Genomic DNA, 21,480 nt, shown 5'->3' on the forward strand with positions numbered 1-21,480 from the left:
GCGTCGTAAACACTCGAATGCCAGGTCAAGCAGGGAGCGGTTGAAATCTACGTGCGACAGAGTAAACAATCTTGACGACCGTTCGGAACGGCAGCGCGTAAGCAACTGTCGGACCAGCTGGGCGAAGCATATCTCATATGTTTGCGAACCCTCAGCAGAATTGTGATTTGCTGATATAAAATTAGAATATGCTGCGACACTATGGTCACCTAGTTCCAAAAAATATATATAGAAACTAGAAAGAATTCAAGGAGCAATGACAAAGATGGCACCAACACTATCCAATTTGACATACAAACAAAGATTGGATCAACTAAATCTACCAAGCCTGGAACAAAGAAAAGAAAGAGGTGATTTGCTAACCATCTACAGAATTATGAAAGGTATGGGAATTCTTGATAGAGATGACTTACTAAAGTGGGACAGAAGAAAAACGAGGACACGAGAAGAAACTTAAGAAGGACAGTTACAGAAGAGATCTGAAAAGAAGAATAGCTTTCCACACAGAGTGATAGATATCTGGAACAAACTGAATGAGGAAACAGTTAGTGCTAAAACTATACTATGAGTATAGCTCTCTTACTGTAAAATACAACTAGGTAAATACACAAGCACTGTAGAGCTTGCAATTTATATATGCAAGCTTGTCATAACTTAAAAAGTTTTCTCAGTAAAAGTTTATTATTACTGCATGAATTGAGATAGGACTGCTATAAAAAGTCATGGTGAAATGTTCACAAATTATCTTGTGCACACATTTTCTCCTCTCACTTTCCTTGTCTTTTCATAATAATAATAATAGTAATAATAATCAGTTTTGAGTCTGAGATACAGAGATACTCTGACAACATAGAGAGAGGTATGCATCATTGAGTCATTGTACATCAGGCAGCCTAATGCTCATGCATGCGTTAGTTTCAGTGCTTACTATATGGTTCCTAAGTTTATTCCATTCGTCGACCACCCTATTAGTAAACCAATTCTTGCCTATTTCCTTTTTAAATCTAAATTTGTCCAGTTTATAACCATTACTGCGAATCCTGCCCTGTTGTATTAATATGATGACCTTGTTAGGCTTTAACAAGGGTGATGCAAACAGGGTCATCATATTAAAACAACAGGGCAGGACTTGCAGTAATGGTTATAAACTGGACAAATTTAGATTAAAAAAGGAAATAGGCAAGAATTGGTTTATTAATAGGGTGGTCAAGAAATGGAATAAACTTAGTAACCATGTAGTAAGCGCTGAAACTATCAGTTGTTTTAAGGAACGATTAGACAACTTTATGGATGGGGAATGACAGGTGGTGATAGATACAGAGCTGCCTAGTGTAGGCCTTATGGTCTCTTGCAGTCTCCTTCATTCTTAAGTTCTTATCATTGAATCATCATACATCAGGCAGCCTAACACTTGTGCATGAATATAGGACTCTTACCAGTCACTTCCTTTACCCACTGAGTCATTGTGTTCTCCATTGCTATATTTAATAGGGTATTTCCCCAGGAATCTGCCTTGCCACTTGCTTCCCATTCCTCCCAGTTGCCCTTACTGCAATTGAAATCTCCATGAAGGATTAAATTGTTACTCTGTTAAATAGTTTTCGCTAGGAGAAAAATTGTGTCCAACATATGTTGATAGCTATATTCCAAGCTCTTCACACCATGAAGCTTCTTCTGTACTGCCCTTTAGTTCTAGTTTTCTGGTTGATTTCTTCTGCCTTGTGTATGTGTGTGTAATTTGATTCAGCCACATCCTTTATAAATGTGAAAGGGCCTTTAGTATGTTTGTATGTGTGCTTTGACTGCCACCTGAGGTGGGGAATTACAGCCTTTGTAAATATTGAAACATATTTTGCAGTTATAAAAAGGTTACATTCTCTTTGGTAATAGTAATGAATAGCTTGTCTGTACCTTAGTTATAGCATTGATATTAATTTCATTATTTATTTTCAGTGGAAAGAAGAGGTTGAAAAACATGAAGTAATTGTGCTCTCAGCTCAGATATTAGTTGACTTGATTCTTCATGCAAGGCTGAGAATTCGTGACATCAACCTTATTATTATGGATGAGTGTCACCATGCTACTGGCAAGCATCCCATGCGAGAAATCATGCGTTCTTACATTGAAGAAGAAGAAAGCTACAGGCCTAGAATTGTTGGGCTTACAGCTTGTATTATTCATAAGAAGGTTCGTGAGAATAAGATCAACAAGGAAATGAAAACTTTAGAAGAGGTAATGGATTCAACCTTGGAAACTGCAACTGATCAAGTCTTAGTAGAGCAGTATACAACAAAGCCAGAAGAAATTATAATTGGGTACTCAGGTACAAGTATTGGGAATGTCCAAGAGTATGTTGACCTGGATGCAGCAATAGAAAGCAAATTTAAAAATGAAACTGAAGGTGAGAGTGACTTTGGTATTGGACTAAAAGATGTGAAAGATTTAAAAAAGATTGTAAGAAATATAAAAAATGTATCCCTTGATCTTGGACCTTGGTGTGAAATGCAAGCTTTATTATATGAAATGGAGGACATTAAGGAGAAAGCTGAAAGGGAAGATAATCCTGCAATGGCCCAGGAGTTGGAAAGTCTAAATGAGAGGTTCAAGAATATGTATACTAAAAGATATGAGGGTCCAATGGGTAACGGTGATCCAAGAGAGTTTGTCACACATAAAGTAAAACGCCTTCTTGAGCTACTTGTGTCATGCAGAACAATTGATTTACATTGCCTAATTTTTGTGGAGCAGAGATGTACTGCAAAGATTCTCTTTGACCTACTACAAAAAATTAAACAATGTGAAAGGAAACTTACTTATCTGAATCCAGCATATGTTGTTGGGTCTAACCAATCCTTAGATATTAACCTTGCTCAGCTGGAGCTTAAAAAGCAGAAGGAAACTCTTCACAAATTTAGAAAAGGTGAATTTAATGTAATTGTGTCAACTAGCGTCCTAGAAGAGGGAATTGATGTGCGTGTGTGCAATTTAGTTATCAGGTTTGATCCTCCCAAAACTTTCAGATCATATGTACAGTCAAGGGGTCGAGCACGTGACAGCCCTTCTCGATATGTTTTCTTTGCCAGTCATGTTGATGAAATGAGAGGTGATATTGTTTTATATAGGGAAATGGAAAGATGTTTGAAATCAAAATGCCATGATAGGTTGCACCCTGATGAAGAAGACATTAAGGATAACTTTAGAAGTGATGAGGAATTGCCCCCATATGCCCCATATGGTACATCAGGACCAAAGGTAACAATGAATTCTGCACTTTCTTTGGTCAACAAATATTGTCAAACCTTACCTCAGGATAAGTTTACAAAACTTGGCCCAGAGTACAGATTCATAAAGGTTCGTAAAATTAGTGGTCCTCCCTACCATAAGTGTTATTTACAGCTACCAGTAAGTTCTCAAATCAAAGAGGCACTATGGAGTGAGCCCCAGAAATATAAGGATCTGGCTAAACGTGATGTAGCTTTGATTGCTTGCCGAAAGTTGCATGAAATTCGTGAGTTAAATATGAGTCTGTTACCCATCCCACTTAAAGATGAAGGCCTCTTCCAAGATCTTGTGGAAATTCCAGATGAAGTGACCAAGGAAGTTCAGAAGAAAGTAGGATCTAGAAAGCTTCGACGTGTATATGAAAAGGAATTGTGTTCAGCTTACAAAGACTTTCATAGTTACCGCTTGTTTGCTATCCACATTCACCACTTAGAAAAGAATCCAGATGGTCCAGTTGTCAGTTCAAGCTGTAGTTCTTCTCATCTTGGCTTGCTGGTCAGTGGACCAATTTGCCAGTCATCATTTCCACTTGAGTCTACTAAGTTTGGAAAGGTTGTGGTAACTTTTGAGTGCTTAAGTGAAAATTACAAGGTAGACACTGAAACCATGAAAAATATTGAAAACTTCCATAAGATGGTATTACAGATTTCACTAGGAATACCTGATAACTTGCATGAGTTCAAGGAGGAGAAATTGCCATTATTGATTTTACCATTAAGGGAATACAGTGTTGATCTTGAGTTGCTTCATGAGGTTAATGTTTTCAGTACCTTAAAATCAGAAAGGCCACAGGACGGTGACAGGCAAAGATGTATTTTACGTAAAGACAAGTTTTCAAATGGAGTAGTTATTTGTTGGTATGACTACAAAAGAGAAATTTATATTGTAACAAATATTCTAGATGATCTTACACCTTGCAGTGACTTTCCAGAAAACAAAAATATATACAAATCATACAAAGACTATTATAAGAAAAAGTATGATATTGAAATATATGATAATAACCAGTTTCTCTTAGAGGCCAAACATGTTCCAAAAGGTCTTTCATTATTCAAGCCAGTGGTCACTAAAACTAAGGTGAGCAAAAGTAAAAAACCACACCTTGTTCCAGAGCTTTGCTGGCTTACACCTTTCAAAGTGCCATTGTTATGGCAGATCATCTTATTGCCATCTATACTCCACCGCAATAACATGCTCAATTTGTGCTATGAGTTAGGCAGTCAGATAATATTTAACTCACTTTGTCCACTTTATGATATGGGAACTTGCCATTATGATTGGGCAAAAGTCCAAATAGAGAAAATTATGGCTTCTGGTTATAATAATTTTTGTGTTGCTTTAGAGTACATGGAGAGTATACATCTTCATCCATGGATGATATTGAATGCCTTGACATTGAAATCAGCAGATGATGCTTTTGATATGGAACGACTTGAAGTATTGGGAGATTCCTTCCTCAAGTTCTTTTGTGGTGAGCGCATATTTCTTGCAGATTCTAGTGCTCATGAAGGAAGATTAAGTCAGAAAAGATCTGTTCTTGTGAGCAACAAGAGTTTATATGTCCTGGCATGGAAGAAAGGTATTCCTAAATTGATACAAGGAACAAAATTTGTGCCTGTTGAAAATTCATTCCTATATGGATTTCAGATCAAGCAAGTATATGAAAAGCAATTGCTAAAACAAAGGGTTTGTGCAAACCAGTGGCACACAGTCAAGATTCAGAATAATAAAATTGTTCAGGATGCTGAGGGACATGGGGAAGATGAGAAGTATGAATGCTACAACCCTTGGACTCATCACCAAGTAGCAGATAAAAGTGTTGCTGATGTAGTGGAAGCCCTCATAGGAGTATATTTATTCACAGGAGGACCCAAGAGGGCAATTAAATTTTTGGAGTGGATTAAGTTGCCTATACCAAAGGAGGAAATGATGCAACATGATGCACTGATCAAGAAAGATAGTATAGCTTATGTCAGAAAGATGTACAAACAGTTATGCTTTGATCAATTGGAAAGAATCCTCCAGTACCAATTTACAGAGAAGAGCTTCTTACTTCAAGCTCTCACACATCCTTCATACATGGCAAATAGAGCCACAGACTCTTATCAACGTTTAGAGTTTCTTGGAGATGCAGTATTAGATTATCTAGTTACTGGTCATATCTACTCCAATTTTCAAAAATATTCCCCAGGTGAAATGACTGACCTAAGATCTCATCTGGTGAACAATGAAACCTTGGCAAAGGTAGCTGTAAAACACAATCTACAGAAGTACCTTCTCCACATGTCACCCCAACTTCAGTTTGGTATTGACACCTTTATTGGATTGATGAATTGTGGAGAAGTTTACTTTACACGGGAAGATGAGGTAGATGTGTTTGAGGATGTAGAAGTCCCAAAGGCCTTAGGTGACATTGTTGAGTCACTTATTGGAGCAATTTACCTAGACAGTAAAAGGGATTTGCAGGTAACTTGGAATGTCATTTATAATTTGATGGGAGACCACTTAGTTGACAATATTAAAGATATTCCAATCAATTGTATAAGAAATGTATATGAAATGGATGCAAATGCACAATTTGTTGGAACAAGTGAGGATAATGATTATAGAATGACTTTAACAGTTTGTGGTGAGACTTTCCATGGTAAAGGAAAAAACAAAAGAATAGCAAAGATAGCTGCTGCTAAGATTGCCCTGAAATATCTTAGATCCAAATCCTGATATGTACCATGTTGAGTACAGTTGAGAATCCTTTATCTGAAATTTCAAATTCCCAAAGTTGTAGCAAGACATATTTCACAAATGGAAAATTCCAGATAGTGTTTCAAAACTAAACTACAACCCACACTGCTGTATAGGATAAAAAACAGTGTGAAGTGTGCACTGAATAATGAATAAGTAACCAAAATAACTTGATTTATTTTTTGAAATAACAGTTATTAATTAAATATTATCATCTATATACCAAGGGCTATTTCCCTTATACAAGGGAGGTAACCAAGTCAAAAGGCACATACCCACTCTTATCCATTTCACTCCCATCTACCACCCTCCTCATGGATGATGGGTCAGCCCTGTATTCCACCCACTGCCCTGGGTCAGAAACAATGTAGCAAGGCACAGTACATCCACAGCAAGGCCACTTCATTAAATTGACAACCCCCGTCTGTCCCCGCATGCAGAAAAGAGAAGACAGGGAGAAATCTCTTTGGGCTCTCAAAATATCATTCACACATAACACCACTCTACTACCCATCCCCCCACCCCCTCCCTTCCTTGCATCACAGTATCATCTATACTCAGCCATTCTCAACTCACCCCTGTCTCCTGCCTTCTCCCTTCCTTACTCAATATTCTCAATGCCCCTTTCACCTCATCCATCCATCTCACCCATCTCAAGTTCACTTCATCCACTTCTGCCTTCCACACTTCTTGTACTAATCTTTCTTCACTCATTCTTTATATGTATCCAGACCATCCCATTACTCTTTCATCAACCATACCTGCCATCTCCTTTTCCTACCTCAATCTCCTCACCTCCTTGTTTCTTACTCTAACCAACCTTGTAACCCCTACCATACTTCTCAGATATTTCATCTCCAATGCATTTAAACTTTTCTTCTCTGCTTCTCTTAAATTCCAAATCTCTGCCCCATACAGTGCTGTCAGCACAATGAGCTCTTTGTCACTAGGATATTTTGGAACAACACTAGTTGTGTTTACATATGCAAAGGGAGTTATGCAAATCGAGTGACCAAAATGGAATAATCATTATGCAAATTAATGCTAAGTGCATAAAATGGAGGAAGACAAAAATGAAAGGAAAAATGAACCAGCAAAGAGATGTCTGGATGTGAGCAGTGTGGAATCGCCACTGGGAGTAATTCCTAAAAGATCCTATATGAATGAAACCCCCAAATCATACCAAAGGTTGGATAACTGCCTTTTCTGGGTTTACACAAGAAGGTGGAATTTTAAGTAGAGGTGGTTGGATAGAGAACCTAGGTACAAAAATATTTTAAGAAATAGGAATATTACTGATTTATACATACATATACCAAAGGCCTTTTCCCCCTTACAAGGGAGGTAGCCAAAAAGAAAAAGGCTTAAAAAACATCCCCACCCATTCCATCCCTAATACACTCCACTCCCCTCCACCATCCCTCCCACCTTGACACCTGGATGACAGGCCATCCCTGCATATCATCCACCGCCCTGGGGCAGAAGCAGTGTCGCAAGACACAGCACATCCACAGCAAGGCTGCTTCATTAAATCCGCAACCCCCCCCCCACCGTCCCCTCTTGCAGAAAAGGAGAAGACGGGGAGAAATCCCTTCGGGCTGCATAAAATTTTACTCATACATACTACCTCACCCCCATCCCCATCCATTCTACCTCATGCATCACCACATCATCCATATACTACCATCTTCCATTCACACCTATCTTCTGTCCTCTCCCATCCTTCCTCAACAGACATTCCTTTCTTCCCCTAAGCCCCTTTTACCCCATCCATCCCATCCCAAGTTGCCCCCCATGTTCACTCCCTCCACATATGCCTTCCATACCTCTTTTATTAGTCTTTCTTCACTCACTCTCTCCATGTATCCAAACCATCCCACCACTCATCCACCCCACCTCCCAACTCCCTTACCACCCCCGTTCTCCACCTCACCTCCTCATTTCTCACTCTATCCAGCCTAGCAACCCCTATCACACTTCTCAGACACCTCACCTCAAATACATTCAAACTCCTCTCTTCCTCTTCCATGTTCCATGCTTTTGCCCCACACAGCGCTGTTGGCACAATCACTCCTTCATAAAATCTCCTCTTAGTATCCATTCCCAAATGTCTACTTCTCAATACACTTTTTAATCCACCAAGGCATTTACTTGCCACTCTCAATCCACACTCCACCTCCACTCCTCCCCCTCCTACCACATTTGCACCCAAGTACCTAAAACTATCCACTTCCCCCAGTTGCTCTCTCCTAACACTCACCTCCAGTCCGCTACCACTTTCACCCCTTGCACATCTCACCACCTTACTTCCACCCACATTTATCTTCAACTTTCTTCTTTCACACACTCTCCCAAACTCTGTCACCAACTTCCTCAATCCCTCCTCTGATCCTGCTACAAGCGCAGTGTCATCCGCAAACAACAGCTGGCTCACCTCCCACCCTTCTCCATTTTCCCCAACCACCTCCAATCCCCGACCCACCACCCCCACATTCACCTTTTGCACTACCCCATCCATGCACAAGTTGAACAGCCAGGGCGACACAACACATCCCTGACGAAGTCCCACCCCTACCTCGAACCACTCACTCTCTCTATTTCTAATCTTGACACATGCTCTACTACTCTTGTAAAAGCCCCCAACAACTCCCAAAAGCTCCCCTCCCATTCCGCACATCTGCAAAACCTCCCACAGTACCCCACTGTCCACCCTGTCATAAGCCTTTTCCAGATCCATAAAAGCCCAAAAAACATCCTTATCTTTTCCTATAGCTTTCTCACATATCTGTCCCACCAAAAAAATCCGATCTACGCAACCTCCACCCGCCCCAAATCCACACCGCTCTGTTCCTCTCCAAATCCTCCCAATCAAGATCCCCCCCACAAGCCCTCCCAACCACACCCAACAAACCAATCCCTCTGCAACCACCACACTCACACCTGTCACCCCATCCCCTGTAGTGTGGAACTATACAGGCACTCCTCCAGTCCTCTGGCACTCTACCCTCTCTCCAACAAACATTAAATAACCTCACCAGCCAGTCCACAATCACTGTACCTCCTTTTTTTTTTTTTTAGACATTCTGCATGGCATCCATCCAGACCAGGTGCCTTACCTGCTCTCATCATCTTAACCCCTTCCATACGGTGCCGCACACGTAGGCGACATGAGGAGCAAGTGGATACGCGAGGCTGCCATATCGGCGTCTTGATTATATTTATTGTAGTTGCCCCTGCATTTTTTACATACTCTCTAAACTGTCTTTAATCACATTTTCTATGGTTATCAAAATTCACGGGTGAAAGAGAGAACGATCGATATAAGCGGTGACTATATTTTATGATGCGAGTATTATTACGACATGTCGTACGGCTGGCAGCGGCTGCTGCCCGCGAGATTTAAGGCCCGTACTGAAGAGGTTAACAACTGCCTTCACTTCATCCCCCCCACTTCTCCGTTTTCCTCACTCATCACAGTCATTTTCTTAGCACCTCCCACTGCAACCATCACTTCCTCCCTATCCCCCCTCACACCCAGCAACTCCCCAAAATACTCCACCCATCCCCCTCTCACTGCCTTCTCATCCACCATCATCTCTCCATCTGCACCTTCTACCCTTTCTTCTCTACTTGATTTGCCTCCTCTTCCTCTCTTAATTTCCTTCCAAAATGCCTTCCTATTACGTTCAAAATTTTCTGTCATACTCTTCCCACACCTCACATCTGCTCTCCTCTTTGCCTCCTTTACCTTGTGCTTTACGTCTCTTTTCTTTGCACCTCTCATATGACTCCCTCATCCTATCTTGCAACCAATCTGTGAAAGCTTGCCTCCTCTCTCCTACAACCTTCTTTGCTTCCTCATCCCACCACTCACTTCCCTTCCTTCTATTTCCTCCCATCCTTCTTGTTCCACACACCATCTTTGCACACTTTGTGACTCCCTCCTTGAACTATCCCCATTCCTCTTCCACTCCTAGAACTGATTTATAGGATAAACTAATATAATTGAAAAGTGAGTACAGGGCAATGCACAAAGAAATAACTTAAAAGAGCTAATGAAGAGACCAACAAGGAGCTTGATTATCTGAAAAAAGAATTAGATATGATCAGAAATGAGAATGAAAGGACAAAAAATGAGGATATAAACAAAAATGAGGCCTTGAAAAAAGAAGTGAAAGAGCAAATACAGGTGGTGACCGAGAAAGTGGGAGAAACAATCAAGGAAACTGATCTCCAAGAAAAAGAAACAGTGGAAAGTGGAACAAGAAAATGAAAAAATAATTTTTAAGGAATTAGTACAACAAGTAGAAGAAAATGCCAAAGAAATGGTAATCAAAGTAAATAAGGGGGAAAAAATTAGTTGGAGACATGGTGAATAAAAAAATTGCATTGTAGTTTATGGTATCAGAGAAAGACATAATGTACCTAGATATCAAAGAGAAAAAGATGAGAAAGAAATTGTTAAAGCAATTCTGAAGGAGATACAAGATGAGGGACAGGATATGGACAAAGAGATTGAGGAAGTGCATATTATTGGAAAATACTCTAAAGAAAAGCAATATAGGCTACTAAAAATCAAACTAAGGTCTCAAATGGTAGCAGAAGTATTATCAAGAACAACAAAGCTTGCAAATAGTGAAAATAAAAATAATGAGGAAAAAGAGAAAGTGAAGAAAAAAAAAGAGACAGAGACTGAAGAGAATGAGTTTTTTTTTTTTTTTTTTTTTTTTTTTTTTTTTTTTTGAGTGCTGGACCTAAGGCTGAGAAAATGGTTTATTAAAAAAAAAAAATAGAAGAAAAGGATAAGAAAGGAAAAATTTAAAAATAGCATGTACCAACATAGCATGATTTCAGGACTGAATGAATTAAATGACTATCTGGCATTAGAAAAACCAGACGTAATGGGAATTGTGGAGATGAAATTTAAAATTCCTCTACCACCAAACACTGTGGGACAAGGTCTATACAACCATTGGATGAAAAATATAAAGGAGAAACAGGGTGGAGGAGTCATGTTTTTTACTAAGGCTGAAATGTGACTAAACTAACAGAAGGAAAAATAATGTGGAATTGATTATGATAAAAGTTGAAAACCGTGACATGAAAAGTAGAAAACTAGTAGTAATGTATGTATCCCTTAAAACACAGTCTTGGACAGAGAGTGATCATTTTAAAATGTTGGAAGACACAAAAAATGCACTGATTTACTGAAAGGAGGAAATATAGTAATTATGGGTGACTTTAATGTAATAGAAATATGATGGGAAGAAATGACAGTGAAAGGTGAAGACCTCTGGGGAAACATACTACTGGATGTGGCCATTGAATACACAATGACTCAGTGGGTAAAGGAAAATGCCAGATATAGAAACAATGAGGAACTGTTGAAACTAGATTTGTTAGAGCTTGAAATTGTGGACAAAATAGAATACAAAACACCAGTTGGAAAGAATGACCACTTACTAATAGAGTTTGAACTAAAAGAACAGATTTGAGAAGAAATGAGAAACATAGAAAAGGAAGACTAATGTACAACAAAAATGGATTTTGAGAAACAGAAAATTCTTTCAAAATGCAAATTGTGAAAACTTATTAAATGAAGAAATAAAGATGCAAGAGAAGTGGAACATATTAAAAGAAACTTACAATATATATAAATACATACCAACAAAATATAGTGATGCTAAAGATGGAAGAGACTTTAAAAAAAAAAATAATAATAATAATGATAATAGTAATAATAAGTGACAAACATACATCAAACCAAGAAAGGAATATGTAAAAATACACAGAGATGAAAAGAGAAACTATGAAAAGGACATAAAATATTAGGAACAACCTAAAACTTTGTACAGGTATGTGTATGGTAAACTAAAAGAGAAACAAGAAATAGTAAGACTTCACCAAGGGAATAATAAATATATAGAAGATGTAGAAATGGCTGAAATTATGAACCATTTTAAATCTGTATTTACAATTGAAAGTTCACAAAACTGGGAGGAAATGCAGAAAGATAACCCCCAATGATTGAAATAACTCACACAGAAGTAATTTAGAGACCAAATAAAAAACCTTGATGTCAGAAAATCACATGGTCTGGATGGAATTGCAAACTGGATATTAAAAGAATGCATAGATGAGCTGACGGACAAAATATGCAAAATAATTGATTACTCACTCAAAGAAGGAAGGGTACCACACGACTGGAAAAAATACAAATATTGTACCAATATATAAAGGAGGTGACAAGGAAACTCCAGCTAATTATAGACCAGTTTCCCTTACAAGTACAATAGCAAAAATGTGAAAAAGCTATCAAAAGTAGATGGGTTAAATATCTTGAAGAAAAAATATACTGAATCCAACACAATTTGGATTTAGACAAGGAAGATCATGTGCCACAAACTTGATTTGCTTCTACTCGAGACTAATAGAAATAATACAAGAAAGGGCTGGATGGGCAGATTGTGCTTTTCTAGATCTACATAAAGCATTTGACTAAGCATCACACAAAAAGCTATTAAGAAAAATTGAATCAATAGGTAGTATTAAAGGAAAATTATTGGAATGGACGTAAGATTTCTTGGCTGGGAGAAAAATGAGGGTAGTACTTAAAGACAAATACCCGACCTGGGAATTAATGATAAGTGGTGTCCCACAAGGTTTGGTATTGGCTCCAATAATGTTTGCCATATATACATAAATGACATGGATGAAGGTGTGGAATGTTATATGAAATTCTTTGCAGATGATGCAAAAATACTTAAGAAAGTAAGTACAGAGGAAGATTGTGAATCACTACAGAAAGAGATTAAGTCTGGAAATGGAGTCAAAAGTGGGAAGTGAACTTTAACATCAAGAAATGTAGTACAGTATAATGGAATTTAGAAAAAGTAAAAATAGAATATCAAGGAAATACAAAATTGGTGAAGTAAAAAAAAGTGAGCTCAGAAAGGAACCTAGGATTAATTATCAACAAGGACATGTCACCAGACAAGCATATCAACAAAATAGTCAGAAACCTTCAATTTACTAAGGTCAATGAAAATTGCTTTGGACTATTTGGATGAGGAAATTGTAAAGAAAATATTAGTTACATTGATAAGACCAAGATTGGAGTATGCTGTGACACTATGGACACCCAGTACTAAAAAGAATGTAAAGAAATTAGAATACAAAGAGCAACAACAAAGATGGCACCAACACTCTCCAAATTGACATACAAAAGATTGTCCAAATTGGAACTACCAACCCTGGAACAAAGAAGAGAAAGAGATCTTCTGACTACAGATTTGTGAAAGGAATGGAAGTCCTTGATAGAGATGATTTATCAAAGTGGGATAAGAGAAAAACAACAGGACATGAAAATAAACTCAAAAAGAATAGTTATAGAAGAGATCTGAAAAAGAATAGCTTTCCACATAGAGTGGTGGATATCTGGAATAAATTAGATGAGGCAAGTGTATGCAAATACTATTCAAGAATTTAAGAACAAACTTGATGCTGAAAGAAACAAAGGCAGGTCACTACGAGCATAGCTGCCTTTCCGTATAATACAACTAGGTAAATATAATCACTTTGCATCCATTCCCAACTGCCTATTTCTCACAACACTTATCCACGGTATTTACTTGCTTCTCTCAGTCTACAGTTTACCTCTGCTCCTCCCTTTCCTGCCACATGTGACCCCAAATATCCAGAGCTACTACCTCCAGCCTCTCCTTTAAGATTTGCAACTCTAACATCCTTTCCATGTGTACATCTCACCACCATTTACCCACATCCTTCAACTTACTCCTATTGCATACCTTCCCAAATTCCATCACTAACTTCCTTAATCCCCTTTCTAACCCTGCCACAAGTGTAGTGTCATCACCAAACAACAACTGGCTAACTCCCACTTTTCTCCATTTTCCTTAACCATCTACAGTCCCCTGCCCATTACCCTTGCCTTTACCTCCTGCACCACCCCATCCATGTACACATTGAACAGCCATGGTAACATAACACAGGCCCACCTTTGCCTTAAACCACTCCCCCTTTCAATTCTAACACAGGCCTACACTCCTCCTCTCTTCCTCTCTTATGTTCCATGTTTCTACCCCATACAGTGCTGTTGGCACAATCACTCCTTCATACAGTCTCCTCTTAGCATCCATTCCCAAATGTCTATTCCTCATTACACTTTTTAATCCACCAAGGCATTTACTCACTTCTCTCCATCTACATTCTACCTCCACCTTCACTCCACCTTTTCCTGCCACATTTGCACCCAAGTATCTAAAACTATCCACTTCCTCCAGTCGCTCTCCCTTAATGCTCACTTCCAGTCTACTGCCACTTTCACCCCTTGTACATCTCATCACCTTACTTTTACCCACATTTATCTTCAGCTTTCTTCTACCACACTCCCAAACTCTGTCACCAACTTCCTCAATCCCTCCTCCAATCCTGCCACAAGCGCAGTGTCGTCCGCAAACAACAGCTGGCTCACCTCCCATTTTTCTCCATTTTCTTTAACCATCTCCAATCCCTGACCCACTACCCATGCATTTACCTCTCACACTACCCCATCCATGTATAAGTTGAACAGCCAGAGCGACATAACGCATCCTTGACGAAGTCCCACCTTTACCTCGAACCACTCACTCTTTCCATTTCTAATCCTGACACAAGCTCTACTACCCTCATAAAAACTCTTGACAGCTCCTAGAAGCTTTCCTCCTATCCCATATATCCGCAAAACCTCCCGCAGTGCCTTTCTGTCTACCCTGTCATAAGCCTTTTCCAGATCCATAAAAGCCCAAAAAACATCCTTCCCCTTTCCTATAGCTTTCTCACATATCTGTCTTACCACAAAACATTGTACTGATTTATAAGGGAGGAAACAAGGAAGATAAATCAAATTACAGACCCTCCCTGACGAGCACAGTAGCAAAAATTTGCGAAAAGGTAATCAAAAATAGATGGGTTAAACATTTGGAAGGAAAAACTATACTGAATCCAAATCAAATTGCTTTTCTTATTTCTTCTTTGTACCTGACATATGTTTCTCTTGTCCTACTTTGCAACCAGTCCCTGAATGCTTGCTTCTTTTCCACAACCTTCCTCACTTCATCATTCCACCACTCACTACCCTTCCTTCTGTTCCCTCCCTTCTTGTTCCACATCCCATCTTTGCACACCTTGTAAATCCCTCCTTGAAACACCCCTATTTTCTATTCCACTCCTATCTCTTCCCACATTTTTCTCAGCTTCTTGTACTCTTGTTCCTTCATTTTCATTTAAACAGTTTACTTAAGTATCTCCCTACCTTCTGCTCTTTTTCTCTTTCTCCACCTATACTCCACTCTCAACTTAGGTTGAATAAATAAATAGATAATATTATATTCCCACACTCTCCCCTAAGAACATGGACATCCAGAACTCTTCCTACTCTACTCCTGGATACCACTACATACTCCATTAATGACTTATAAACCACCTTTCCATCCACCACCCTCTCCCATGTGTGCTTATGCTAGACTTTTTTCCTAAACAGTGCTAGTTATCATCAACTCGAATGCATCTCCATCATTAACTCCCCATTATGATTTTGACCTGGTACTCCAAACTTCCCAACCACTATGTTTATTGGTTCATCCCCTAATCTAGCATTGAGATCTCCCAATACCACTACATTGACATTCCTCCAAAAAAACTCTAATCACTCATCCAAAAACCCTTCCTTTCCTCAACAGTTCCCACTACAGGCCCATTTGCACTTACAAAGACTCTATCTCCCTTCCCAGTTTAACTTTATTTCACATTAATCTTGAAGAAACCTCCTTCCACTCCACCACACTTTTACCTATCTCTGCACTGAATAGTAGAGCCATGCCTTCCCTCCTTCATCTTCTCACTCCCAGCACCCTCTTCACTATACTTCCAAACTCAAAATCACTCCTCCCCTTCAACTTAGTTTCATTTAATGCCAACACATCCATACTATCTTTTTACTCATCTGTACCACACACATACATGTAAAAGACCCATCCCTTAGGGTTCTGATTGGAAAACTCCCAGACCTCTTTTGCCTTGACTTCTCATGGAAATGTACATCTTAGGGTTACAGAGAGCAGCATGCCTAGTCCAATCACTGCATCCTGTTTTAGCTGCCTTTACAACCCAAATGGTAAAGACTTGGTGGCAGTATCCTTTCTTCCTCCTACCACAGGGGACAGAGGCAAAAATGGAAATATATACTCAAAGAAGTGGTACAAGACAGTATTAAGAAGGGAGTGGGTCAGCATTACAGAAGGACAGTTGCAGTACAATAAAGTAACATAATTTCTCTTTGAGTAGAGATATCCTCTAAAATAGACAAAATCATATATGGCTCTGGTCCATATAGTTCCAGCTGCATGCTACTGCACAAATTATACCCCACGATACCATGCAGACATATCCCAGACAGGGATGACATTACTTACATAAAGGGATATTACTTAGTCAAAAACGTTTATGAAATAGATGACCCTTGAAGACCTTAAAAATGCAGTCTGTTGTATGCTTCATCAGCATCTCTAGAGAATCCTGTTCTTGGTCCATAACTGGAAAACTGCCTGCAGTCTGATGGTGACATTTGTGATATTGTATAAGATAACAGTGATATTGTATAAGATAACAGTAGTGCCTTTTAGTAATCTTTATTCATATTACTCAGTCATTTACCAATATTATTACTATATAAATAAACTGTAACAATACTTCTATCCTTCATTTTTCCCACTTATTGTATTTGTTCACATGTTATTGCTGCTGAAACTGAAATCTGAAGCATCACTGTCCCCGAGGATTTCAGATGAAGATGATGGAAAACTGCCTGCAGTTTGATGGTGACATTTGTGATATTGTATAAGATAACAGTAGTGCCTTTTAGTAATCTTTATTCATATTACTCAGTCATTTACCAATATTATTACTCTATAAACTGTAACAATACTTCTATCCTTCATTTTTCCCACTTATTGTATTCATTCACATGTTATTGCTGCTGAAACTAAAATCTGAAGCATCACTGTCCCCAAGGATTTCAGATGAAGGCTTGCATTCTTTATTGTTTATTTGGAGGTAATTTTGTAACAAGCATATGTGCAACAATGAACAGAGATGGAAGATTTTTTTTTTCTACATATTACATACTTGGCTCTTGGGTAAAAATACAGAAAGATGAAGCAGGGGATCTGTATATTTTCATCTCAATTCTGAGACCTCTTCAGCAGACTAACTTAGAAGTACAATAGATCAGGTCACATGCCCTGGTGGGTGATCAGACAGGATGTGGTCAGGTGTATGTCCAGAATTACTGGAAATGGTTGATTGGGTTGGATAACTATTGACCTTGTGACAAATTCTTATTATTCATTTTGGTGATATACACAAATAGATTTTTGTTAAAAAAAATATATATACATCATGGTAGCACTAGTTCAATCAAAGGCATTTTATGTTTTTCCTCTCCTGAATGGGAAATCAGTCCCTAACAACACATGTTGGAAAAAAAAATTATAATTAAATATATACATACACCTAGGTCTCTTAATCCAACACTTGCCAACTGCCATTTGTTTGGATATTTGGGCCTAGGATATGAACCCACATCAAAAATTGGCCCAGGACATAAAACACCAATTCCTGAAATAGGTTTATGTCCCAAGTCTAAACATTGACACAAGTGGTGGTTGGTGAGTATTGGATTATGAGACCTATGTGTATATGCAGATAAAAAAAAAGGGGGGGGGTAATTGGTCAATGGCCAAAGCTGTACCAAAATATGTTATCTAAACTCAAGATGGGCAAATGATATCTGATGATAGCATAAAACATCAAATGAGGTATGTAGTATGCATTGCTGTGGCACAAGTTGCATGGCATTCTGGTATTCTATGACTAATTCTGTTATACATCAAAATTTCAAGGCAGCTAGTCGAGATACAGCAAAGACAGTACATATTGGGTTATTAGTAACAATAGGAACTAGGACTATCATGGAAAACTAGCAATAGTAATAGTGGAAAGAAGAGAAACAGTAGTTGTAGGACCAGTTGTTGTTGTTGTTGTCGTTCCCTAGACTGTCTGTCCGAGCAGTCCCGTCCCCCCAAGGAATGCCATAGCCGAAACTGGGTTTTCCCACAAATCCTTTATAGAGCGTATGTTGTGTTGTTTGCGTGCATGATTGTGTATAATGCAGTCTTCCATTATGTGTTGTATGGTATGGGGTGAAGTGTTACATCCTGGGCAGCTGTTCACAACGCGGTCATCCAACCTCTTCTGGTAGCTTAGAAGTGCTGGGTGGTGACCGCACCGCAGTCTGGCCAAGTGGACTCTGTCCTTTCGTGGGAGAGAGGATTCAGAAGGGTGGATATCAGGGGGTCTGGCATGCAGCAGTGTGTTGTCTTTCAGTGTGTTAATGGAGCGGTGAGTGATATGATTATGAATATGTTTCCGGAGGCTGGTATTTGGTGGTTGTGGAGGAAGAGAAGAGAGTATCTGTGCGTGATAAAGGTCTTTGGGTGTTGTTTTAATGTTTCTTGGTGTGTGTGGGTGTTCTGCTATGTAGTGTAGCGGGTGTAATGTGTTTGTGGTGGCTGCGGCAAGTGTTTGTGTGACCAGTTGGTGGCAGTGGTGGAAATAGGTAACTAAACTGGTAGTTAGAAGTTGTAGTGGTAGGTTTGCAACTACAGGTGTACAGTTGTCTACAGTCCAACAGTGCTTTTCTCTAATGAGAATTTGCACTACAAAGGGGAAGGACATTACCAGAATTATCTCTTGGATAATACATACATATACCAAAGGCTTTTTCCCCTTTACAAGGGAGGTAGCCAAAAAACAAAAGCATAAAAACCACTCCTACCCATTCCATCCCCACATATTCCACTTCCATCCAGCCACCTCCCTCTTATCTTAGCACCTCCTGGATGACAGGTCAGATAATACATGTATAAAAAAAGGTTTTCACCCTTGTGTAGGGGGAGTGGCCATCTCAAATAATGAAAGTAAATGTAAAGGTGCAGGCAATTTTAAAAGTAACATTACAGACAGACTATGTAATACACAAAATATCTACCCATTAAAAACAAAAATCAAGCCTTAATCATATGAAGGAGGTTATGTTTTCCTTGTCTTCACTTCATAAAAGTGAAATAGATATTCCTTTATGTTCCACATAAATCAAATTCTGAGTAGCTAGCTTCATACCCACTAAACCAGAATGTAATCCTATTCTTGAACTAAAGTTATTTAATGTTCACCACTCAATATTTTAGTATTTTAAGAACTATCATACTGTTTTTGGTGGATGTGTTTAGTAAAATGAAACTTGGGGAAATATGAGCTGGAATTTTGAGTCTGGAGTGACAAAAGGAAGAGAGGGAGTGGCACTGTTGGTTAGTGATGAAATAGTTAAGTGTGTGGTGGAATGGAGGGAAGTGTCATCAAGGATAATGGACATAGGTGAGACTGAAACAAGAGATCAGGCCATTTTTTAGTGCATATGGCCCTGATAGTGAGAAAAGTGGAGAGAAGAAAGAAGTGTTTTGGATTAACTTGAGTGCATAGAGAGTTTGGGAAAATATAAAAGTAGTGATGGGAGACATTAATGCTAGAAAAAATTAGCCAATAGATGGAGTAGTAGGGAGTTATGGGGTGAACCAGTTCTTGTTTGCAGATCGCAAATATTGCCAGACTGAAATAGTTTGTGGTGAAGTTTAAAAGGCTATGTGAAAGGAGAAATCTGGACATAAATGTGGGTAAAAGTAAAATGATAGTGAGTTGGAGGTGAGCTTAAAGGGTGAAAGACTGGTGGAAATGGAGAAGTAGAGGTGGAGGTAAAGGAAGTATAAGTCTAGGAGAAATACAAAGTCATGGAAAATACCCATATTTTCTCATGTACTCATATTAGTCACATTTGTATATAAGTCACATCCCAAAAGTGTTAAATCTTGGTATAAAATGTTTCCTTTAAATTCAAACCCAATACCTACTAAAGACCTCAATGTTATCTCAACCTCTTCAATACAAGTCAAATTCTCGCAGGCAGCATCGGATGCATAATGTATGATACATCCTATTACTTGTCATAAAATATGAAGTCACTGCTGTATTACTCGTTCTCTTTCATTTTGAGTAATAATAAAAACAAAATGTGATCAAACCAGTTCACATAATTTGGGGGTCACTCGGCTACAATAAATGTAATCAAGACACCGACACTGGCAGCCACTTGCGCCTCATGATGCCTACATAGGCATCATTGTATCAGAGGTTAATGGAGTATTCATAAGATAATTTTTCTTATGCATGTTAATATTTCATTAGTAGTGCATAACTAAGGTACATTATAAAAACAGTATAGACTTATTTTACAGTACCACAAAGGAACATCATCACAATAACTTATCTCAATAGTGATTTTTTTAGTTAAATCATTTTACAGCTAAGCATGTCTTTTAGTAATGAGTAAGTTATCTGTCTAATAAGACAAACTCCACCAATAATCTTTTTCTTACACTGTTCACAGTAATTTATTCAAAACGGTGACACCTGAAGTGCTTCAACTACATTGATCATCATATCTACACCAAAGTGATTTTTCTTGATATTCAGTGACATTTACAAAATTAATAAATGCAAATTATCCAGAATATGTGATTTGTTATCATTAACACATAGTAATTAATTTAATAAAATTTAAGTGATATATAATGAACAATTGTTTCTAAATCAGTTCAACATTGTGAAACTTACATGGAGTTTGAAAGCACCATTCACTTGAAGAATGTGTCTTCACTAACAGTAACCACTATGATGATGTTATTAGCCAATATTTATCATAGAACTCCAAGTTATTTTTAAAGTTTGTTTATGTAAATGGTGTTCCTTTGTACCCTAATATCTAATTGGCAGTGTGTACCATGTGTAAAAAGAGCCAAGGTACACTATAAAAAAATATGTACTATAATCAGTGGTATCACAAAGGAACATCATTATAACACCAACTTATCTGAACACTACTTTTTATAGTTGAGAAATTGACATTTGGGAATGGATGCAAAGAGGAGATAGTATGAAGGGGTGGTTGTGCCAACAGCTTTGTATAGGCCAGAGACTTGGAATTTAAGAGAGGCAGAGAGGAGATGAAAAGTATGATAGGGGTTATTAGATTGGATAGAGTGAGAAACAAGGAGGTGAGTAGGAGAGTGGGAGTGAAAAAGGAGATGACAGATAGGGCTGATGAGAGATTATTGAGATGTTTTGGACACATGGAAAAATGAATGAAGAAAGATTAGTAGATGAGGTGTGAAAGGCAGAGGTGGAGGGGGTGAATATGAGGGGACAACCAAGGATGAGATGAATGGATGGTGTGAAGGGGGCATTGAGAAAGGGGGGAATGTCTGTTGAGATAGGGATGAATGG

The 21,480-nt window shown here is 38.5% G+C and overlaps 1 protein-coding gene across 2 annotated transcripts in view; it reads left to right on the forward strand.

Annotated features, from left to right (window-relative positions):
- Window positions 1–20,953, forward strand: part of LOC143028360 (endoribonuclease dcr-1-like) — a 99,206-nt gene extending 78,253 nt beyond the window's left edge. For both annotated transcript variants that reach the window (XM_076190322.1, XM_076190323.1), the window contains exon 5: window positions 1,954–20,953. In XM_076190322.1, coding sequence (XP_076046437.1) covers window positions 1,954–6,003 — 4,050 coding nt within the window. In that variant the 3' untranslated portion in view covers window positions 6,004–20,953. The remainder of the gene's footprint in view (window positions 1–1,953) is intronic.
- The last annotated feature ends 527 nt before the right edge of the window (window positions 20,954–21,480 follow it).

Source organism: Oratosquilla oratoria, chromosome 9, assembly GCF_046742065.1.
Source record: "Oratosquilla oratoria isolate Oo_2021 chromosome 9, ASM4674206v1, whole genome shotgun sequence".
Taxonomy (NCBI): domain Eukaryota; kingdom Metazoa; phylum Arthropoda; class Malacostraca; order Stomatopoda; family Squillidae; genus Oratosquilla; species Oratosquilla oratoria.